Source organism: Python bivittatus, unplaced genomic scaffold (assembly GCF_059951505.1).
Source record: "Python bivittatus isolate LINGU-HERP-01145 unplaced genomic scaffold, Pbiv_v1 ctg000580_np1212, whole genome shotgun sequence".
In the NCBI taxonomy this organism is placed as follows: domain Eukaryota; kingdom Metazoa; phylum Chordata; class Lepidosauria; order Squamata; family Pythonidae; genus Python; species Python bivittatus.
In genome coordinates, this window is record NW_028277087.1 from 10,456,630 (window position 1) to 10,479,716 (window position 23,087).

Sequence of the window (23,087 nt, forward strand, 5' to 3'; positions counted from 1 at the left end):
AAAATTTGGCTAGGTTCATCCACATTAAGGCAAAATCCAAATTGACCACATGATGTTTTGGCACAATGGATAAATGCTCCCAGACTTATTTACAGATGATAGCATTTCATTTCCAGGACAACAGGCACCAGGAATGTTACAGTGCTGATGTGCTACCTCTTATAACCTGTTGCTCCAGTTGTTAAGAGCAAGCAGAGGCTATTCATCACTTATTCAAGTGAGGTGGGATGGCAGCTTGGCAGGGGCAGCAAAGCAAGATTGGTCTTGTAGTTCATGATTATCACGCTTTGTCCAGAGCAGTGGCAGCTACCATACCCCACAGCACAGTTCTTTACAGGGAATCCAGGAGTTTCTTGACCACCACTAGTGGTGAAAGCTGAATTGTAATTCTGGATAAAGAGATCTTCAAGGTCCCTTTTCCTGAACTAGTTTCTTTCCTTCCCTCCACCCCAAATTGTTTCCTGGATGTCTGATGATCATCCCTTATCTTTTCCCCTCACACCTATTTATTCTCTTTTGGGGTATGGAAGTTTGCTATTTTCCTGCTAGCTTTTTTTGTGTTAGTCCTTTCTCTACAAGATGGTCTGTTTCCTCTGCCTTTGCTTCTCCTTGGTTTGGAGCAGATATGAAAGTAAAAAGTAAAGTCAGCTTCCAGTTAAATTCAACTCCTGGTAGAAAAAAATTGCAGTTTCTTGGCATGATATGGAAGTGGTTTGCCATTATAATCCAAATAGTTCTATTTTCTTACGTCCCATTCTAGCCTATACCTGGAATTCCCACTGGCCCCATCCAAGTGCTTTGTTCAACCCTGCTTAGCTTTTTAGATCAGCCAAAGTCAACAAGGTACTATCTCCCAGCTGGGAAATTATGAGTAAGGCTACTGTCCAATAATCATAGATACTCTTCATTTTCCCCATTGATTGCCTCTGAAAATCAACTACTACCTTTAACCTCTGACAAAGGAGCAAATATCAGGAAGCTTACCATTACTATAATAACGATTAAAGTACATATCTGGATATTTCGAAATACAATTTGGCAGAAATTACATATTTATGACTGCTCTCTGTTAATACACTAAACATGTTATTAAGTCAATCTGCTTTGTGTCATTAATAAAAATATGTACTTTTAGTAGCTAGTTTACTAAGGAAAATAAATATTAATACCATGCATATGTAAATATTTACATTATATAAACATAAGAGCGCTTAAAAGCCAGGTTTAAAAATGAATGAAGGAAACATGCAACATGTCCCCCCGCCAATCCTCTACCGGAAGAGGAGGTCCACAAAGACTACTATTTCCGCCCATCTTCCTGGCATGCCATGAGCAAAAGAAATTTTCGTGGTGCTGGAGGCAGAAGGGTCTCATGATGATGGCGTCATCGGTGCGCAGCAGCAGGATGGCGGCTGCTGCGGCGCGCTCGCTCCTTTGGCGGCTCTCCGGCCGGACCTGGCGATGTCGGGATCGCGTTTACTCCTCGCCGGGGCTGAGGCGGCCTTTCCCTTCTCCTTCTCCTTCCGTGGCGGGACCTTGGGTAGCCTGGGCGGCTCCAGGAGCCCCGCAACCGGAGAAGCAGCGACTCTTTCTCTTGCGCGGAGGTTCTTCCAGCGGCTACAGCAGTAGCAGCAGCAGCAGCAATGGCGAAGACAACCTGGAGGGCTCTGAGGGCGACGGAAGCCTGCCTGGCTCCGGCGACAGCTCAGGCTCAGACTCTGGCGGGCCAACGATAGTGACAGCGCTGGCCCCGCTCATGGTCCCCGAGCACGTCCCGCACGTGCCCCTTATACCTGTCTCCAGGAACCCTGTCTTCCCGCGCTTCATCAAGATAATCGAGGTGATTCCCGTCAGTGGTATTTTCAGATAATGAACAGAAATGGGGAGAAGGGGAAGAAATCGTTTTCCCCTGGGAGGGCATCATAACTTGGGGGGAAAGTGGGGGGGAGTCTCTGCTTTGCTTTGTACAAAGGTCCCAGTTCGCTCTCTGGTATCTCCAGATTAAAAAGGCTGGGAAGGACCCTCTAACGAGCTCCTGTCTCCCAACGGAGCTAAAGGGACCGGTGATCAGACTCATGATATGGCAAGTTATAATGACAGAGTCATAGCTTAGGAATGAGTTTTGTTGCCTTGACCTGCTTTTGTAATTAGATAGCTTATCGGATGAAATAATCATAGTGGTAATAATGATGGTGAAGCAACAGCTCTGCATATAGAGATTTCATATTTAGCTCTACATATCTGAAATTATAGAAAGATGTACTAGTGGGAAGAGAGCCAGTTTGATGTAGTGATTTAAGGCATCAGGCTAGAAACTGGAAGACCACGTGTTCTAGTCCTGCCCTAGGCACAAAGTCAACTGGGTGACCCTGGGCCAGTCACTCTCTCAGCCCTAGGAAGCAGGCAAATGGCAAACCACTTCTGAAAAACCTTGCCAAGAAGACTGCAGGGACTAGTCCAGGCAGTCACCAGGAGTCAACACTAACTCAAAGGGATGATGATGAAGATGATGATGAAGATGATGATGATGATGATGATGATGATGTAGTGGGAAAGGAGCCTCTCTTATGAGGATTTGTTGCTTTCTAGTAAACCTCAAGGTTTGAATGTGAACATTTCTAATTCAGACTCTAGGAGCAAAAACTTTGCTGTAGAGTTTGGAGGAGCTGCTGCCATGGCCAGTCCATTTCAGCTTGTTTTAGTCAAATTACTGTTTCATGCTAAACCAGACCATTAAGTACGGAACAGTTTATAACTCAGTAATCTAGCACAGGTTTTACATGAGAAGTGGACAAGCTTTTAATGGCTGAGGGTTGCAAAATGGGTGGGGTAAGTTTGGGAGGTTTTTTAAAAGTTTCTTAAAAACTGCAATATGTCTACTGTAAGTCTTAAGCTGTTTTTTTTTTTAATGTTTCCCACCTCGAGGTGGCAGAAGACTACTATCAGTTTACTCTGACCAGTAATCGTGGTCAGAGGGGGTTCTAAGGGTCACAAAAACATTACTTGGAGTCCACAGGTAGCCAACCCCTCTATTATATTATGAAAGCCAGCCATTCTCAGTGTATGTATTGTTATTGAGCAACCTTTATTTCCACTGCAGACTTAAAGGATTTCTGCCAGCTATAAAATGAAAAACAAGGATAGCCATGTTGATCCCTGTGAGGGAAAAATATAAATTATTGGTAGAGCAATATCTTTTACTAGGACTACTAAAATGTCACAAAAGGTGTGAAATTTTGAGTTCTTCAGATTCTGAGCTGGAGTGACCAGAGATTTGATTTGGTTGGAAAAAGGGACATTCATACAAAGGTAGTTTTTAAGCAGGAGAGCTAATTTTTGAATGATGGTATATTATTAACAGTTCAAGTCAGAAAGAACTCTTCCCACTGTATTGTCCATTTGGATCCTTGTAAATTGATAGTGTTGTATGTTCAGTTTTCATTAAGCGAGTTACTAATTCCTTCTTTTTAAAAAGATTGCATTCTGTTTGAAAGCATGAGCTTTACTTCTGGATTCTGTTCTGTCAAATATCTGACTCAGTGTCTTGATGTTGAAAGATTTTGAAAGCCATTCCATAATTCTGATGGATTATGTTTTAATGGATTTATTTTGATGGATTTCTTCGAATAGTTTGTTTTTGGTATTCAATATGTTTGATTATGCTGCATTTTAAATTTGTTTTAAGGCTTTGAACACTAAATAATCTTAGTAGGATCTAATTTCCTCTCAGTCAATGTAGCCATTGCTTTAGCTTGAGATACTTCATAAATTGCGGTTATGTAGCAATACTAAATTTCTTTTGGCAGTTAAATCCTTGAACCAGGTTGTAAATCTTAGTTCTGTTTTCTTTCTTTGCAAATCTAGCAACAACTGTAGCCTTGGGAATGCTTCACATCTCTGTTTTCAAGTTTTCTCAGGGTTATACCACAATTGGCAACTGTTCTTAGCTTTCTCTCATCGGGAATACTTTGACTAGCAGTAACATGCGAAAATGGTATGTTAGAAAGGGGGATATCCCATATTCAAGGAATTCTATTCAGTATGTGTGAGTATTTATTTCAACTGTATATTTTTCAATTGTAGAGCCACAGTAGGCTTACTTAGATTTGATAATAGATTCTACTTACAATATACATAGACTTGTAATGTTAGAATCAAAACACACTTTCATGATTGCCAGTTATTTCTGGGCTGAAGGATATGACTCACAGGTTAGTCATTTGCTTCAGATTTTCACATATATCATAATATTTCATCATCTTATTTGACCCTGAGTTTTTCTAAATGTGTAGTCATCTCAAAGTTATTTTTTGTAGAAAAAACATGAAAAAGAGATGCTTACATATTAGCTTCATTCTTAACTGGCTGAGAGGTTCTTCTGTTTCCTGGCATTATGATAGATGCATTATCTAATGTCTTATGTACAGTGGCAAAATAAGGCAAAATGAAGAGAGAATGTAATATTCCATAAAGACCTTGCAAGATATATAAAATCATCCTGTGGTTATCTCTTATTTGATTTTCACACAAGCAAAAATTGGTGAACTGATATTCTAACTTCTGGATACTTCTAAAAGTTCTTGCATGGTTAACAGAACCCCATGTATGTTCACTTAGAATTAAATCTCAGTGCAGTCACTAGGGCTGATAAATCATTGAGCACATTTAAGACTAGCCTAACTCCCTGGAAAACTGGTGATTCAAGAATTACATATTTTATATATCACACCAGTAGTTTACCAGAGCTTTCTGGAATTCTGCAAACATTGCAAGAAAGCAATGGCCTTTCAGTACTTAGTTGTTCTCAACATTTGGTAATCAGAAGTATACAGACTTTGAACTAGAAGTCACAGTGTGGTTAATATTCATTAAGATCTTTTCTCCATCACCACTTTTCTAATACTTTTTAAAACATTCTCAGCTTGTACCCATGATTAAGTTCCATAAGATGATTCTGTGTTATACTGATATGTACAATTAAAGATGCTATTTTAGAAACATTGATGCTTGCTTTTGTTCGGCATAATTTTTGCAAAAGTACTTAAAACTCCTGACCTATTTTGTCCCCACCCTCCATACCTTTACATTTTGCAGGTACATACCAGGATATCACACATTAAGCAGGAAACAATTTTAGCTGACTAAGATAGTTGTCAGGAGAGATGCTTGTGGAGGTGGAGAAGATAAGTGGTCACTCCATATATGTAGAAAGATGGTAAAAAACTAATGACAGAGATGGGCTGAGATGTGAGAAGAATTGGGGTCATATGCTAAGTTTTAAAAAGGAGAGTTGCATACAAAACAGGGAAGAAGAAAACACTTGGTATCCCAGGATGCACCAACTGTTTTGTTCCCATTTTACCTAGCACTCTTTTTCACCTGACTCTGTCGCTGAGTGGTCTATGAAACAGTAACTGATTCTGAAATAGAAGATGAGAACATATCATCAGAATGCAAAAAAAGAGCCACTTTACCTTAAAACACTGTTAGAGACATTTCCCCATGCCGTACACTTCTCCCTCCTTGTCCCTTCTCCCTCCTTCTATTCTTTCCCTTGCTCTTCTCTCAGGTTAGTACCCTAACTTTACCAAACTTTCAAAGCCCAATTTAGTAATTTTAGCTAATAAAAAACTATTCTGGTCTGATTCTCAATCCTCCTGCATGCAGTTTACTTAAAGAACCTAAAAAGGTGTAGCATCAATATTTGCAGAATGGCCCTGCCTGAGAAAGAATGGAATATATGTGTCAGAACCTGCATCGACCAACACTTGTTAATTTACAAAGCATAGCAGTCAATGGGAGTTTGATTGATTTGCTTCTGCCAATTGTGACTAGGGAGGGGGGCTAGTAGTTAATGGTTGTAATTGGAGTAGTACTGGGAGATGGTGAGAAGCTTAACCTTATATGGCACTGTTGTCCAAACTTGGCCACTTTAAGATGAGTGGACTTCAACTCCCAGAATTCCCCAGCCAGCATGGCTGGCTGGGGAATTCTGGGAGTTGAAGTCCACTCATCTTAAAGTGGCCAAGTTTGGACAACACTGTTATATGGGCAATGAGGCAGGACCTGATTGCAGGCAAGGCCAGTGGGGGCCTGATGGCCAGGAAGGAGCTATGTATCCATGGGAGGAAGGAAAGAGGTCACCACCAGGTGAAAAGGAATTGAGGTGCCATGGCAACAAGGGGAGGGGGGATAAATAGAGGGAAGTTTACCCAGGTTTTAGTTTTAGCAATGCTTTGTTTCAAGCAGCATGTACCACCTAATAAAGGAGCATTTATCTGAACCGGGCCTGGTTTCATGAGAATTCTTCTGAATCGAGGTTTGGACTTTGTGGACTTGACAATATGATTGAGTGAGATATATAGATATTTATATTCTGGGGTCACATATGTTATATATATACAAAAGAAATGCAGGGTGTGTTGGAATCAATCCTCTTGGAGGAGTTTGTGTAATGTTTTGGGGCCAGAATTGGTAGAGATCTCTTGGATGCCTTGGGTTGATTTCAGTAGAGTTATCTGAGTAAAGAGCTCAGACTGCTAAATATTTGAAACCCAGATTGATATTCCTGATTAATGGACAGACACAAGTTTGGGACAGATCCATGGAAAGGAAGGAAAGAGCATGTTGTACACCCTGAGTCCCAGGTTGGGCATAACAATATGGAGAAGTACAATTTATAATTCATTTTTAAGGGTTTTTTGAAGGCTGGTGTTTCCTGTTACTATAAAATATTGTTGGAGCTCAGCATCAAGACATCTCTTCTGTTAATGAGTGTTTCATAAGTCTATCTTAATTCATAGGTAAAAAACAAAAAATTGATTGATCTGTTGAGGAGAAAAGTAAGTCTTGCCCAGCCATATGCAGGTGTATTTCTCAAGAAAGATGACAGGTAAGTTGTAATTTTTAAACATAATGCTTGCATCATGTTTACTCTGAAGATCAGCTTATTGTGCTCTGAAGGCCAATTTAAAAGTTCTGTGTTTCATTTTAGAAATAAAAAGACAACTTGTTCCACTCCAGAATTGTTGTAAATTACTGTGTTTTAAAATAATAGTTTCTGCTGTTGTTTAGATACTGGAATTCAAAGATCTGAAGTTTTGCAAACATGGATGCCCAGTTATGCAATATAATATAAAATAATGCAATTCTAGTATCCCTGAGTTTGGGGCCACTGAGCAATTGTGAAATGTTATGACCACAAAATAGCTGTCATAGGGGAGCATCCATTGGGGACTTGATTGATTGATTATGTGCCATCAAGTTGTTGTCGACTCTTTGCAATCACACAGATTTTTTCCGTGATGATCTGTCCCTAACCTAGTCCTTCAGCTCTCCCAACGGTGGATTCATTGCCATTGTAACCGGGTCTATCCACCTTGCTGCTGGTCATCCTCTTATCCTCTTTCCTTCCCTTTCCCAGCATTATAGCCTTCTCCAGAGAGCTGGGTCTTTGCATAATGTGTCTGAAGTAGGATAATTTGAGCCTGGTCATTTGTGCATCGAGGGAGAACTCTGGGTTGATTTGTTTGATGATCCATTTGTTTGTTTCCTTGGCTGTCCACAGTATTCTCAGGAGTCTTCTCCAAGACCAACATTCAAAAGTGTCAATATTCAGTATTAGGGACATAGCCAAATACAAATAAAATATTTATGATTTTGAATTTGCCTAACTTCTTATATAGGGTTCTACTCTCAATCCTTCCTGGCACCATTAGCTAATCATAAAAACATGGATCTTCATGCTTTTTACAAGAGACCAATAAATCCGTCATCAGATTAAGGAACACATTGGTGTCTACAGATATGTTCTGTGTGATTTGCTGGCTAGGCTGAATATTCTGTCATTATTGCTTCTGCCAACTTTTTTTACAGTAGCATATTTAATGGGTAGTTTTACCTATATATGGAAGCATCTTGACTCCCATTCTTATTAGGCAGTGAATGTTTAGAATTACCAAAATGCATTGTTTGATACAGAATACCGCCTTCATCCTGGCTGGAATTATTTTACAGCAGGACAGTAAGATCCTTGTCCTATGGCTGTGTGGTGATTATGGATGTCACATTTAGATATAACAATAAGACGACAATTTTCAAAGAGTCTCCCATTTCCTGTAATTACTTAATTATTTTTCAAAGCTTCACTGGTGAATTGGAGAATGCTGTCTAAAACTGGGAATTCTTTCCTATAGTTTTAAAGTTTTATGCCTCAAAATAAGATGTAAAAAAAAGTTTGTTGGCAAATTGCTTTGCTCCAAAGTAAATATTAAAACAGACTGTTGATTCTGAAATTTAGTTTCTCTTATTTCTCCACAAATGTCTCTGAGCAATTATTTGATTTTCTTGTCAGCAATGAATCAGATGTGGTGGAAAACCTAAATGAAATCTATCAGATGGGGACTTTCGTCCAAATCCATGAAATGCAGGACCTGGGTGACAGATTACGGATGATTGTCATGGGACACCGGAGGTAAATACACTCCGCAATTCTTGGATCTTCTTTCTTGTTGGTTTATATGTAGTTGGTATAACTTGGTGGCTGGAGCTATAGAATGGTGCTATGGGACAGTAGAGAATTGGAGTGATGTTGAATCAATAAAGAAAATCTCTGTATCTTTGCATCTCTTTTGGGGGTGGGCAAGCATTCTTTTTTTTTTTTTTTTTAGTGGTCACTTGAATCTGTCTTTGGATAGGTGAAGGCATCTGTAGAAGGTTTAGCACATACCTAATCCTTAAACTATGTTAGCATTTTAAAGAGAAGCACTACACTTTGTACTGAGTCTAGAAGACAAGGGAGAATATTTTTAGTGGGTTCCCTGTTCTTACCAAAGCCATTTGCATCAGAATTTCCCTTCTTTTGGGCTTCAGGATTCGCATCAACAAATGGCTGGAAGTGGAGTTGGAGGAGACAGAGTCCAAGAAGAAACCCCGCCAGAAGCAGAAGCATTCCAAGCAGGAGGTGGACAAGCAACCAGAGACAAAGCACCAGAATGCTGAGGTGGTGCTGGAACCTCTGCAGGCCTCTCCAGGCGAGGTGCTCATGGTGGAAGTGGACAATGTGGTCCATGAAGATTTCCAGGTCACTGAAGAGGTCAAAGTGAGTGAGGGGACCTAGCAGGACTAGTTTCTGGAAGGAAGCCACCTGAACTTGTACCTGGGAATGCGAGGATACTCCTGCATGTATTAATCCTGCCTTAGCCAAGCAGGCCACACAAGATTCTCTCTGAACCGAGAGACAGAAGCAGACGTATGGAGCCCTGTGAGATGTGCAAACGTAGATTTATACTTGGAGATTCCCTTCAAGTCCTTCAACTATTCATCTGGTTGTACCATTTGTTTGCAGGCTCTGACGGCAGAAATTGTTAAGACAATCCGGGACATCATTGCCTTGAATCCACTTTACAGGTATGTTTTCTCCCATCCCTAGCCCCAGGTAGACATATGGGCTTCTGTGGTGTCCCTTATTTCTTTCCCCGCACTAAGCTTAGCAGGATAAAGCTCAGTTTATAAAGCAATCGTTTTTCCTGTGTAGCTTGGTGGATGGTGGCTGATAGCCATGTTTGTTCTTAGTAATTTGGGGGTATGTGGGTTTGTAGATATGGCAAAATATAAATAGCCTAGCAAAGAAATCCACATAAATTAGGAACCATAATACTACGTCCTGCATGCCCAATGTGGGATTTACCAACCATTTGAGTTGAATTAGAACCCTGCCTCATCTAACTGGTAAACCTTATCTATTCCCTAATCTGGAGGCATTTTTCCCCTTGTTTGTAAGTAGCCATTGCCTACAGGCTGATGATAATATGTACAGGGCACTTCAAATGCTTTTCATCCCAAGAAATGTTCATTCTACGAAAACAATGAGAGGGGAAATATGTGCATTTTGTTCAACCACCAAATGAAACCCCAGACATGCTAAGTGTGGTTTCAGAGGAATGTGGAGATAAACAAGGAAGGTTGATTGTGAGAAGGGTTCTGATCCGTTGCATAGGGTCCTTTCAGAATATGTACTAGAAAGCGTTGTAATGTTGTTTTGCTAGATGCATCCTTGCTCTGATGTATGTTTAATTGGGTTCTTGCAGAGAATCTGTGCTTCAGATGATGCAGGCAGGGCAAAGGGTGGTTGACAACCCAATCTACTTGAGTGACATGGGTGCAGCTTTGACGGGAGCTGAATCGCATGAGCTTCAGGACGTCCTAGAAGAAACAAATGTAAGGGAAAAGAGACTGCAACACCACAACATTCTGAGATTGATGAACTGCCTGGGAGTAACTGACCATCCCTTAAACAATGACAGGCCTTGGTGGTACTCTGGTTGGCCCAAATGTGAACATATTTTGCTGCTTCCCTTTCTCTAGATTCCAAAACGCCTCTACAAAGCGCTGTCTCTCCTCAAGAAAGAGTATGAACTGAGCAAACTGCAGCAGCGACTCGGGAGGGAGGTGAGGTCTGCAAGGGAAAATGGAGGTTCCTCTTGTCTTCTTCAAGAACTTGTAGTTCTTTCCTGTAGTGAGATGGAAATTAGGGAGCATTGGACAATGGAAGTTTGGAACAAGGATGAATTTGTTTTGCTTGAAAATATGTGCAACTTTCTCCTTTTCCTTCCACATCTTGGCTAAAGTAGGTGATCTCAGTGATTTGGCCAGAAACAATGCTGCTAAATTTAATTTTCAAGAGCATCTAAGAGCCAAACAGTACATGACCATTGTTGCATAACCCTGCAGCACTTGGCTCAGACTGGCTATTTCTTTTTTAAAGCTGTTGTGTTGTGAAATTGGTAGATCCTTGTCCAAAGAATCTAATTGGGTGCCACTGCCTAATGTCCATCTGAGCAAGTGGTTGGACACACGGAGATAACTTCGGGAACAGGCTGTGCTCCTGTTTAAAACTTGAATGCCTCTTGTAATCTTACATACTGCTGATACAGTGTAAAAAAGAAAAGGTTTCTGATTATCAGTATAGCCTTTTATTCAAGTGTAAACATTATCCTAAAGCATTTCAATAGCAAAGTCTGATTTATAGCATATATAGGAACAGCAAGACTTTATGAACAGAAAAGGCTAGCAGTTCTTACCCACTATAGAGGAATATAGCAACAATTGAGTTTTTAGTGAGAAAATTGAATTAATATTAGCTTACCTGCTCTGATAAGTTTTATAAGATTTTGAGGTGGCACTGGAGTAGGCATCAAAATGAAAATGTTCAAAAATGGGAATGTATTCATTTCTTGTGTTTATTTCCCCCTTTTCTCTGAGAGCTCATGGCAGTATACGTGATGGCCTTCTTTCTTTTTATCTCCACAACAACCCTGTGAGGTATGCTGAGCTGAAAGAGAATGACTGGCCCAAAAGCACCCAAACAATTCTCTGGTTAAATGGGGATTTGACCCTGGATCTCCTCAGTCTACACTGCAGTGGCTCTTTAACATTGGGATTAGTTGTTCTTCTGAACCCCCGTTGGAATTTGCCTCTGGATTAGCCTAGTACCAGATTTATACCTATCAGCAATATGGATGTCAGCCCTTTAGCCATATGGTCAATATATATAGACATATTTATTGGCTGTCGTTGAGTCAAACAGGGCTATCCATCATCCTACTCCTGAGCATATCTAAAAATGACCTCTTCATTCATTCATAAAAATGACTTATTCATGACAAGCAGTATGTGGATTCCAGGGAAGAGAAGTTCCGCTCTTCTGAGACTCATGATGGGAGAACATTTTCCACAGGCTTTCCTCCAGCTGGGGATGTTAAGCATGCAATTCTCACAGGAGAGACAAAGGCTAAAATCTCTTTTGCCCTAGAGCACAATCTCAGGCCTCTCTCCACAATGCAAACTATTTTCTTCAGGTAACCAGCTGGACTGGACTGCAAGCATTATGTCTAGTTTCAGATTAAGCCTGTGACACATACGTAATCACATTTTCTTACAGATTTGTCACAAATTCTATGATTTTCTTTTCTTTTGTAGATTAAGACTGGTTTATAATATTGCAAGAAAACAAGAAAAAATGTGTCCAAAGCCCTATGAGTTTCAGACTCTTCCCATATAGGAGTTGGTCCAAATCCTGAATATTTTAGTTGCCTTTTTCCAGGTCTGTTATCATTTGGGGGGAGTAGCACAGGTTGAGAATTGTATGATGACCTTGAGGTTATGCTGATGACTCAGAGGCATTGGCCCTGAAGAAGGTCTAAAGCTACAACCAACAGCTTTTATACTGTTCCATCTCCAGGTGGAGGAAAAGATCAAGCAAACTCATCGCAAATACCTCCTGCAAGAACAGCTCAAGATCATCAAGAAGGAGCTGGGCCTGGAAAAGGAAGACAAAGACGCGATTGAGGAGAAGTTCCGAGAACGCCTGAAAGAGTTGGTGGTTCCAAAACATGTCATGGATGTGATTGATGAGGAGCTGAACAAGTTGGGCCTTTTAGATAATCACTCCTCAGAATTCAAGTAAGTTGAGACTTTGGCTTATGTGTGTAGTTTCTTTGTCCCTTCCCAGGGATCAGGAATTAGGTGTGATCAACATCAGTGTGGACTTTCTGCTAGTCCTTGTATTGCAGTAACAGTGCATACAGTGTATACGGTGCATACAGTGCTGTGTGATTTGGAATGTAGGCACTGTGTGATGGGGCGTTGTGAGGAGTTATACTTGTGTATAGTTATAGTCATTCTTGTGCTTATCTCTTAAGCACAGAAGATCTCCACCTTCAAACACCACTTTCAACCCCCCCCCCCGATAAATAGGTCCAGCGTCCCTTGTATCACTAGAGATGCATATACATTGCATCATGGGTGATCCAATCCTAGAATGAGCCATTTCAGGTGTTCCAGAAGGAGTCCAACTTCTTTCCTGGGCCTCTTGTGTGATAGCATAAAGTTTCCCCAAAGTTTAAGTATCCATATCATGCCTCCCTTATCAATAACAGCTGTCTACAAAAAGTCCTTCATATTGGGTGATGTTGTTCATTTTGTAGATGGTGCTTTAAAGAATAGAAGCTTGTAAAATGTCAGCATTTACATTCCACTCTTGCATAAAATGAAGAATGACAACTGGAAAAAAATAAAATAGGAAGTAGAGTTAAAGGTAACATTAGATAAGAGTGTTGTATTATTACAGTATGTAAGAACATATTTGCAGCAGTTAAACAGCAGTATAAAACTGAAGATGTCTCCAGTTTAGAAAATACAGTATATTGTAAACTGAGTGGCATTTTAAATAATCATTACCATCTAAGGCAGATAAAAAGGGGACCTGCCAGATCCAGGTTTCCATATTCTTGGTGCCATTGCTGAGACGGCCTGGTCACTGCTGCATGTGTTCTCCAAAGCAATGGTTCCTGCCTTGTGAGGACTCACAATCTTTGAGATGAATCTAAGCCACAGAAGAGTGGGAGGAAAAATGATATTGGTGAAAAATTGATATTAAATTTAGTTCTATATAAGTAAGCATAATTTTAGTGGGAGTTGAGGGATGCTATGAAGAAAGCATAAGACTTGGGCAAGTTTTTCTGTTGTCCTTTTCTGATGCTGATGCTTGTTTGGTTTCTGCCAGTGTCACCCGCAACTACTTGGACTGGCTGACATCTATCCCATGGGGCAAATGCAGTGAGGAGAATCTGGAGTTGGTCAGAGCCCAAGCAGTCTTGGAGGAGGATCATTATGGCATGGAGGATGTGAAAAAAAGAGTGCTGGTAATGGCCTTGGATCTGTTCTACTGGTTTATATGTTGCTCCCGAGCAGTATTTCTTAGGGAAGCAATTTAGGTTGCATGAGGTGGTCAATGATCCTAGACTTTTTAGAGAGCTGTAGCTCATAGCTGGAACACCTGATTTGCACCAGAAGAGTCCCAAATTAAATTCCATAGTTCCCTGGCTGAAAAGAATCTTGGAGAGCAGATGACATCAAGGACACAGTTCATTTGTTTATTCATTTATTTGTCTCAGTGATTTGTTTGAGTGCCCAACTCACAAAATACTGCATGCTTCTGTAAGGCTAACAGATGATTAAAAAGATAACAAGATAAACCATCAGCATAAAAGGACCACAGCACCGCTATATAAAACAGCACAATCAGAAACCAAAATCGTAACATATTGAAAATCCTAAACCAATTCTCCAGGTGGGCTGATCTAGCGTCCCAGCCTTGTGCTCAGAGAAACCAAGTTTTTAAAGTCATATGAAGGACAGCAGCCCATCCCTATCTAGGAGAAACCAGGTTCCCTTGAACAGGGCTGCTGGGCAACTATCTGCAGATGTGATAAGATTGGAGAAATAATCATGTTTTCAGCTCTTATCACTCTGAGGTAACCCTGAATAAAGGCTCTTACCTACCTGTATTCGATTGGATTTTCTCCTCCTTTTCCTTCAGCAGTGCTGTAGGCCTCTTTTCTGCTGCTTCACCTCCCAGAGGACCTCTGAAATCCAGGGAGCCTTTCCAGGAACCATGAGTACAGAGTCTGCATAGGCATAGTTCTGTTCCAGAGTGTTGCCCCCCTCTCATTCCAGGCAGCTCCTCAATCAAACTGCATCAGAGCCTCAGGAACAATTCCAAGTTCCCTCTGGAACTCAACAATTGTCTGGGGTGGATTGATAGAATAGGTCCTTTCTCCCTACAACAGGGAGTAGCTGTGGAGAACTCCAAGGCCAATAGAGACTGACTTGACCACTACAGAGTGATCTGGCTACTACAGGAACTGATAGCAACCCCCCCCTGCCCCAAACTCCAGATCTCACCACCACTGCCCTGTTTTAAAAAACCAGGTCTAGCCTATGACAAATGCTGTGAGTTGGGCCTTCAGTAATCTGGACAGGTCCATGGTGGCTGTGAACTCCTGAGCCACCTCCGTCCCCATTCCTTGGGAAGGCAGATTAAAGTATATCATAAGGATGTAAAACTGGAGGAGAGTGGAATGTCTGGTGGAAAGAATCAGCATAGGGTTCGTAACAAATGCATGCTGGTTACCCTGCTCTTACTTTTCCAAGCCTTTCACTGACCAGTAGGTTGAAGGGGAAGCTCCAGGTTGCCTTTCCAACCTCTCCTAGCCAAAGCTAGACAAGCAGCCCTTGTATCATGTTTCTGAACCTTTTGCTTGTATGGCCCAGGAATTCATTGCTGTCAGCCAGCTGCGGGGATCCACGCAAGGCAAGATCCTCTGTTTCTATGGTCCCCCAGGGGTTGGGAAGACCAGCATTGCCCGCTCTATTGCTCGTGCCCTGAACAGGGAATACTTCCGCTTCAGCGTTGGTGGCATGACAGATGTGGCAGAAATCAAGGGGCACAGGTATGTGCATCTTGGGTTTGCTTTGCAGGAACTTGTCCAAAGGACTATAGTTGTAATGCCTGGGGAGTGAGTTGCTGACAAGCCCATCTCTTCCTGGTCATAGTTTCCTGGTGTGCAGGGGTGTCTGCAGGGCATGGTCAAAAAAGTCAAGAGGGCGTTTGCGATGTAGCGATTGAAGCTCTGCAATGCGTATAAAAGGCAGAGCTTTGATCACACCGTCCTGGATGCCCCATTGACTTTTTTTGACCTTACTTTGTGGACTCTCCTGCTGTGGTTCCTACATTCTCCAGCGGAATGGTGTCTTTATCCCGTGCATGGATATTTATAAAAATAAGCTAAATACCCATAGCAATCTGAATGGTGTAGCAAGGAAAATTTGATTCTGTGATTGAGATGGAGAAAGCTTTGCATAATTTAGTGAGTTAACCTTGTCCCTAATCACAACTATTTTTCAGGAACTTCATTTCAAGCATTGTAGTTGATTTTTTTAAAAAATTTCTAGAGAAAATCCTTACTTGCAAATTATTGGAATTATCTATATTATAATATGCAATATATATGGTCTTACATATATCTGATTGTGTAAATTGAGCCTTTTGACTGTCTATATAGTTCTTAACAGTCTTTTTCCAAGCGATATTTTTGGTCTTTTTCAAGATGATGCCAAATGTTTCAGGGAAGTAAAGTCTAGCTATTGCCATATATTCTGTCCTACCAGTATATTTCACAGTTAATACTTGCCCAAGGCCTGTCAAGAGGGCACTGTTAAAAACAAGCAGTATTTCTTCTACTCACTCTGCATGCATGTATTGGTCATTTGACTGTAGTTCTGGTCTCTTGCCACATAGGCGGACGTACGTGGGAGCCATGCCGGGGAAGATCATTCAGTGCCTGAAGAAGACCAAGACGGAAAACCCTTTGATCCTGATTGATGAGGTAAGGGTGGATGAGCATCCTCTCTGGGAGTTTTAAGATGCAGCCCTGCAATTATGTGGCTCCCTTTGTTCTTTCGTTCATTCTGGTGGGTGACCGCAGTGGATTATTGCTTCTGTGATGCAGGTGGATAAAATAGGGCGAGGCTTTCAAGGGGACCCTTCTTCAGCCCTCCTTGAGCTGCTGGACCCAGAACAGAATGCCAACTTCCTGGACCACTACCTGGATGTGCCAGTGGATCTCTCCAAGGTATGGTTTTCCGATTGGATTTCCCAACCACTGCAGTTCCCCCGAAGAGCTGGGAAAGAGAGTTAGTGCTGAGCCTCGATCCCTGGCCTCTCCATTTAAAAGCTTCAGGCCAGGAATAGCAAAGAGCCTTTCTAGCCATTTGGAGCAGGCTTTGGGGGCCTAGGAGCTTGCTCGGGATCTAACTTGTTTTCTTTTCAGCAATTAATGGAGACTATTTTTATTCTCCTAGAAGGTGCTTTCTAGGTTTTTAAAAATTATTTGCAAGATTGTTTTGGTTTTAAAAGTTTCAGGAAGGACCTATCTATGTTGATTTTATGTACCTATCTCCTTGCTTTAGTTTTTATAATTTTTATGTATATTACTTGGAGAACCTTGATGAGTAGGAGTTAGTGAAATCCCATGAACAAATAGGTCAGTAGGAGTCATCTTCCAATTCCAGTTCTGCTCATGTGCAGAGCCTTTTTGTTAGCTATATAATGCCTAAAAGACAGACTTTTGGCCTGAACCGAAAGAGGTTTCCCCCAGGCACAGATCTAACTGACTTCCCCTTCTCTTCTTTCACCCCCACCCAGGTGCTTTTCATTTGCACAGCCAATGTGACGGAAACAATCCCGGAGCCCCTGCGGGACAGGATGGAGATGATCAATGTTTCAGGATACGTTGCCCAAGAGAAATTGGCAATAGCAGAAGTAATAACCCACTTGGTTTTAGACTAATTTTTATCTGCTGCACCTCTTTCTGTTCAATTTAAATTTGGCATGGGTGACTTTAAACTTGCCAGCTGCCCTGAGATCTACCAAGGCAGTGGAAGCCTGGCATAGGCATGTCAGTTGCAATAGTGGAGAATATATATTGCTCAGATCCAGTTTGGTCTAGTAGTGAAGGCTCCAGGCTAGAAACTGGGAGACTGTGAGTTCTAGTCCCGCCTTAGGCATGAAAAGCCGGCTGGGTGGCTTTGGGCCAGTCACTGTCTCTCAGCCCACAATGTCAGGCTCAAGAGATAAGCCAGTCAGTCAATTCCTGTCGCAACCAACAGATCAACACTCGGCTGATGTGAAAGAGTGGACTCTGCACCTGCGGGAAAACCGCTAGGAAGAAAAAAAATGTTGCTCAGGGTTGAATTGTTGGGTTCTTGGTCTTCTCTGAGCCTCCTTCCCTTTCTGCAGACATTTCTTCTTGATTATTCCTGTTTCTCTAGTGTTGGTTCTTGCTTACCTTAGTATTGGTTAATAGTGTGTGATGAGGAAGGATATGTTTAGGGCTGTTTGTCTCTTTCCTTTATGGTTGCTTCCTTTTATTTTGAATGGTTTATTCCTCACCACATGCCTATTCACCAACACCCAGATAAGCAGGAACAATCAAGGAAGAAACAATACCCCAATAAAGGCTAGTAGGACAAGTTACCATATATAAACAGCCAGCAGACTTCACTTCCCTGTGCACTGATGATGTTACCTAGTCTGGTCATAACATGTCTGCAGGAAGAGAAGCAAGGTCAGAGAACACCAAGAGCCCAACAGTACTGAAAAAGGGTCTAAAAGTGATATTGTTTTTGAGTCAAACTTGATCCTTAATACATTTATGCATATTGTCCTCTGCTGCCCCTCTGAGCGCTCAAAGCTTTTTACGTACATTATTGGGAGCTTTGTAATAGTCTTTTCAAGGGGCATTTCTCATATTATCACAAATTCTGCTGAAAAAGGCAGAATTTGCTGAAAGCAAGTTTCTGCTTTAGAGCTAGCAACCTGTGGGTTGCAGGTGGCCTAGCAGGACCCCATTTGTAACTCCTTGGCACCCCAACATTGTTTCAGTGGCAAAATGGCTGGATTTCAGCAACATGATTTCAGGCCAGTGTTTGGATGCGAAGGTTTTAAGAATAGGATTGATAACAGTTTATCTCCCAGAGGCTTCCTGCTACCATTTCTACTTTTAAAGCTCCACAAATGGGTTGAAGAATTTTGGAAGCGCTCTTTAGTGATGGCACTGCATCCTTAGATGATCTCTTTTGGCCAGCCAAAAGACCTAGAGGCTATGCTGCAACCCCTATAAGTTGCCCTCCTGAATGAACAGATTCATTCTCTTTGGCAATAAAATAAGACTAATCTTTGCCTTGTAGAGATTTTCTCCCCTCCTTTCTGCCTTAAATGGATTAAATTAAAAATGATGGAGGAGGGGAACCTGGCAGAAATGAGGCTTTCGCTTTTCTAAATGAGCAATGGAAGCTGGTGCTTAAACTGGTTAATTTGAACACTCACTATTGGACTTTGGTCAAACCTTGCTGTTTTCTCAGATCAATTTCATTCAGTCAGTCTCTCAACCAGGTTCTTCAGTTACCAACTGGGGATTTTCTCTTTTTTAATAGTGATTATTAAAAATTATAATTACAGTGATAAAAAACTAATACAAACTAAAAAAAATAAAAGAATAAAAAGAAAAAATAGAAGGTGCAGAAAAGAAAAAGAAAATAGAAGAGAAAGAAAAAATAAGAATATAGTAAAGAAAAAGAAAAGAAATATACAGTGGAACCTCGGTTTACGAACTTAATTCGTTCCATGACTCTGGCCGCAACCTGAATTGGTCGCAACCTGAAGCAAATGTCCCCATAAGGTTCAATGTAATTACCGTTAATCCGTTCTGGCGTGGAGGACAGGGAGGCGGCTATTGCTTGGAGGGAGAGTCCCCCTCCCTACGACCACGTGTCAGGGGTGGAAAATGGCCACGGACCACGTGTCAGGGGCGGAAAAATGGCCACGGACCACGTGTCAGGGGCGGAAAAATGGCCGCGGACCACGTGTCAGGGGCGGAAAATGGCCACGGACCACGTGTCAGGGGCGGAAAAATGGCCGCGGACCGTGTCACAGGAGGGAAAATGGCTGTGTATCCTGTTCATACCCCGAGGCAGAGTTCGCAAACTGAAACAAAATTTTGCGGCCGGAGCTGCTCATAACCCGAAAAGTTCGTTAACAGAAGCGTTCGTAACCCGAGGTTCCACTGTATAAAGAAATGATTTCCCCCTTCATCATAATTTTAGTAATTTATCACCTTTTCTTAAAATACAACAAATGATCTCTTCTTCCTATATCCCATCTCTTATCTATATACCAATCCTTAAAACCTCGTCATTTCAGTCCTGATATCAGCAAAAGTCCATTAAGGGTTACCAGAAATAACAACATATCTATTTTAACCTTGATCAAATAAAACTTTATATTCCTTCCTTTTAACAATCTTGATCTTTAGTCCCTTCAAATAATGTCCTAGAACTTGTTTTCACTTTTTCATTGTCCCTTTTCACAAAATTCTTGAAAGCTTTAACAAGCCTCTTTTGTAAATCCAATATAGGAAAATTATCTAGGTCACTCGCTTGGTTTATGTGTACATCCCTTTTAATTATTAAGACATCAGCTGGTTTCTTTTGTATGTCCAATGTAGCATCTTTTTCCATGTCATTCTTGCAGCCTGTCATTTTTAAAAACACTTTCAAATCAGCCTCGATCTTGTCAGGTAGAACTTGTTCCTCTTCCATAACATCTTTTAAACACAGTCTATCTATAGAGGCAGACATTCTTAAAATTAACTTCTGGGTCCATTGTTCAAAAATATCCTTCAATATGTCCAGTATTAAAATATTTTGCTCCATGCTGTGTTAGCAATTCAAATTTAAGTGTTCTTCTCCTTTAATTGTAATCTTTAGTTCCTTCTAATTCCCTCCAGCGTCCAACTTTCAAAGACCCATCCTATCATGTTTTTTTTTAAGAATTCAAAACAAAAACATTTTCTCACAGCAAAGATTCTTATAATTAATTACACCCATCTGGACCCTTAGCCCATTTGTAACTTTCCAAAATCAAAGTTCTAATCACCCTTTTACTGTTAATTCCCCCCCAAAATTTAAGCTCTTAAATTTGTATTTAAAACTTCTTTTGCTAAAGATTGAAGGAAACTCACCTGGTGTTTTCAGACTTGTTGATCCAAAGGTTTCTAATAGCTCAAAAGCAGTTAAGCGATTTCCAAAAGTGATTAGAAAAGGAAGTATGCGAACCCAGTGTCCTTTTGAAGGCACTGACTGTGGTTTGAGCAAAAAGATGGTTATTCCCTCATCTCCCAGAACTCTAAGCCTGCTGGAGACTGCTGTCTTGCTGTCTCTTCATGAGGAGCAACTGTCTGGAGCACATGTGGGCAATCTCAAGTCCTCTCTTTGTCCTGAGAGGGATTAAGAAGAGCGGATCTACTCACCAGCTCGTCATTCTGCCATAGTTGTTGGCTACACTTTTAATGGAGCTATCTCCAGTTCGCCATTTCTTCCCTGGGAGTCTCCCCAGTTGGGGATTTTCTAAAAGACTGGAAGAACAGGACGAAGGGGTTGGAGGCATGGAATGGTCAGGGGAGCTGGGTCAGAAATGTTCCTCTGCACAGTTATTGCTTTAACCTTGAGAGGAAAAAAAAATCTGTTCCCATCCTTTCAGGAGAAGGGTGTGTCAACAGGGGATGTTGGTGTTTCAAAAGTTTCTTTTACTAAATCAGAATGTCTAAATGAACAAAAAATGTTACAACATTCCCAACAGAGAAATTCAAACAATTATTGTTTTTCCTATTTAGCATCATTTAATTTAATTTTGGTAACACCTGACTCCAAACTGACTCTGGGCGGTGTACAATAGAACCAAACAAAATAGAAAATGTAAGATAACAGATGAATGAAAAAGGGAATAAAGAATAAGAACAGGTGATGAATCTGGCTCATAGCACCCACACTCCCAAACGTATCTGACAAGGGCCCCAAGCACCCTGACCCAAGGCCTGGGAGAACATCCAAACATCATTAGGTGAAGGATGGAGATACTTATACACAAGGGTGGGGAGTTACAAGGATGATCCATAAATTAGTTTGGGCCTTGTTGAAACTTGCACACAGAACAGGAGGATTATAGAGCTCTTCCTGACCCTGAACTCCCTCCCCACCCTGCCTCCCCAAGCTTGGATTTCATATCTTAGGTTTTTCTTCTTTTTTCCTGCCAGAGGTATTTGGTTCCTCAAGCTCGTGTACTCTGTGGATTGGATGAAAGCAAGACCAGCATCACTCGTGATGTGCTGACGGTCCTCATTAAGCAGTATTGCAGGGAAAGTGGTGTGAGGAACCTCCAGAAACAAATAGAGAAGGTAGGGCAATCGTATCTTTTGAGGGAGAGGCACTGAGGCTATATGTGCCTATCTTCTCACAGGCTTAATCCTCCCTCTTTCCCCCTCATATGCTCAGGTACTTCGGAAATCTGCATACAAGATTGTCAGTGGAGACGTGGAGAAAGTTGACGTAACACCCGAAAACCTCCAGGACTTTGTTGGGAAGCCTATTTTCACAGTTGATCGGATGTATGATGTGACTCCGCCTGGTGTGGTGATGGGCCTTGCCTGGACAGCAATGGGTGAGGCAGCAGCCATGGGATAGTTCAAATCTCAGCATGGACACAAGTCTTTATTGAGTGATTGCATGCTTATTTGTTCTCTTTCTGATTTTAAGGTGGATAATGCTGAGCTAGGAAGGGCAACCTAGGCTAGGTAAGGCATGATAGACATATATGAAGCAAGTATATACAGAAAGTGGAAAAAGGAGGAAATGTTTTCCTTTCACAATGCTAGCACTCAGGATCATCTAATGAAATTGATATGCTGGAGAGTCAGGACAGACAAGAGAAGAAAGAAATAAAACAATGTATAATTACTAAATTTGTTGACACAAAATGCAGACAGCCTAGTTTGGATATCTTTTGAGGATACTCAGGTCTTTGGAGAACAGAGTGATATCTTAGTGGATGTTTAGTTTCTCATGTCCCTCTGGTAGGAGACAGGACTCTGGAGTGTATAGATTCATGGTGCTTTAATACAGCAAATTTATCTCATAACCTGTCTCCTAAGTCATGAAGCTAGAATAAGGCTGTATTGAAGCCTGTCTGAAGAACTTCCTGGCAGATGACCACCCCACTTCTCCAAACATTACCCATCAGTTGCTTCCTTCCAATTTCTTAATTTTTACTTGTTGGATCATGCCCTGGTGGGGGCACATTATAAATCAAGTTTTCATTTGCTTTGGTTACAAAACAGAAGATAAAGTTAATGAATTGGATTATACCCAAGAACAGCTTGCTTACTAGGTGGTGGAATTGAGGTCCAGAATGGGTTTCACACTTTGCTCGGCTTTTCTTCTAAGGTGGATCGACCTTGTTCATTGAGACCTCTCTCCGGCGTCCCAAAGACAAGGAAAACAAAGATGGGACTCTTGAAATGACGGGTCAACTGGGAGACGTAATGAAGGAGAGTGCCAAAATTGCCTACACGTTTGCCAGGGCTTTTCTGATGGAGAAGGCACCCACCAATGACTTCTTGATGACCTCCCACATCCATGTACATGTGCCAGAGGTACTCAGCACATCACAATCTTTCTATACTATTCTGTATTTAACATAACATGCATTCTGAAGTGAAATGGCATTTATGGTTGACCCTGATAGTGCTTAATTCTATTCCAACTGCACAACAATCAGTGTTTGTTGATACTGAGCAAATTGTTTGTTCCCCACCCCACCCCCCACACAGAGCAGGTGGATTTTTCCCTTA

The 23,087-nt window shown here is 41.3% G+C and overlaps 1 protein-coding gene across 1 annotated transcript in view; it reads left to right on the forward strand.

Annotated features, from left to right (window-relative positions):
* The first annotated feature begins 1,300 nt into the window (after positions 1–1,300).
* Positions 1,301–23,087, forward strand: part of LONP1 (lon peptidase 1, mitochondrial) — a 28,921-nt gene continuing 7,134 nt past the window's right edge. The window contains exons 1-16 of the mRNA XM_007431694.4: positions 1,301–1,840; positions 6,804–6,892; positions 8,354–8,473; positions 8,872–9,100; positions 9,347–9,408; positions 10,089–10,218; positions 10,366–10,449; positions 12,242–12,462; positions 13,565–13,703; positions 15,115–15,293; positions 16,142–16,229; positions 16,353–16,475; positions 17,048–17,164; positions 21,495–21,635; positions 21,733–21,898; positions 22,681–22,889. Of these exons, the coding sequence (XP_007431756.1) occupies positions 1,373–1,840; positions 6,804–6,892; positions 8,354–8,473; positions 8,872–9,100; positions 9,347–9,408; positions 10,089–10,218; positions 10,366–10,449; positions 12,242–12,462; positions 13,565–13,703; positions 15,115–15,293; positions 16,142–16,229; positions 16,353–16,475; positions 17,048–17,164; positions 21,495–21,635; positions 21,733–21,898; positions 22,681–22,889 (2,565 nt within the window). The 5' untranslated portion in view covers positions 1,301–1,372. The remainder of the gene's footprint in view (positions 1,841–6,803; positions 6,893–8,353; positions 8,474–8,871; positions 9,101–9,346; positions 9,409–10,088; positions 10,219–10,365; positions 10,450–12,241; positions 12,463–13,564; positions 13,704–15,114; positions 15,294–16,141; positions 16,230–16,352; positions 16,476–17,047; positions 17,165–21,494; positions 21,636–21,732; positions 21,899–22,680; positions 22,890–23,087) is intronic.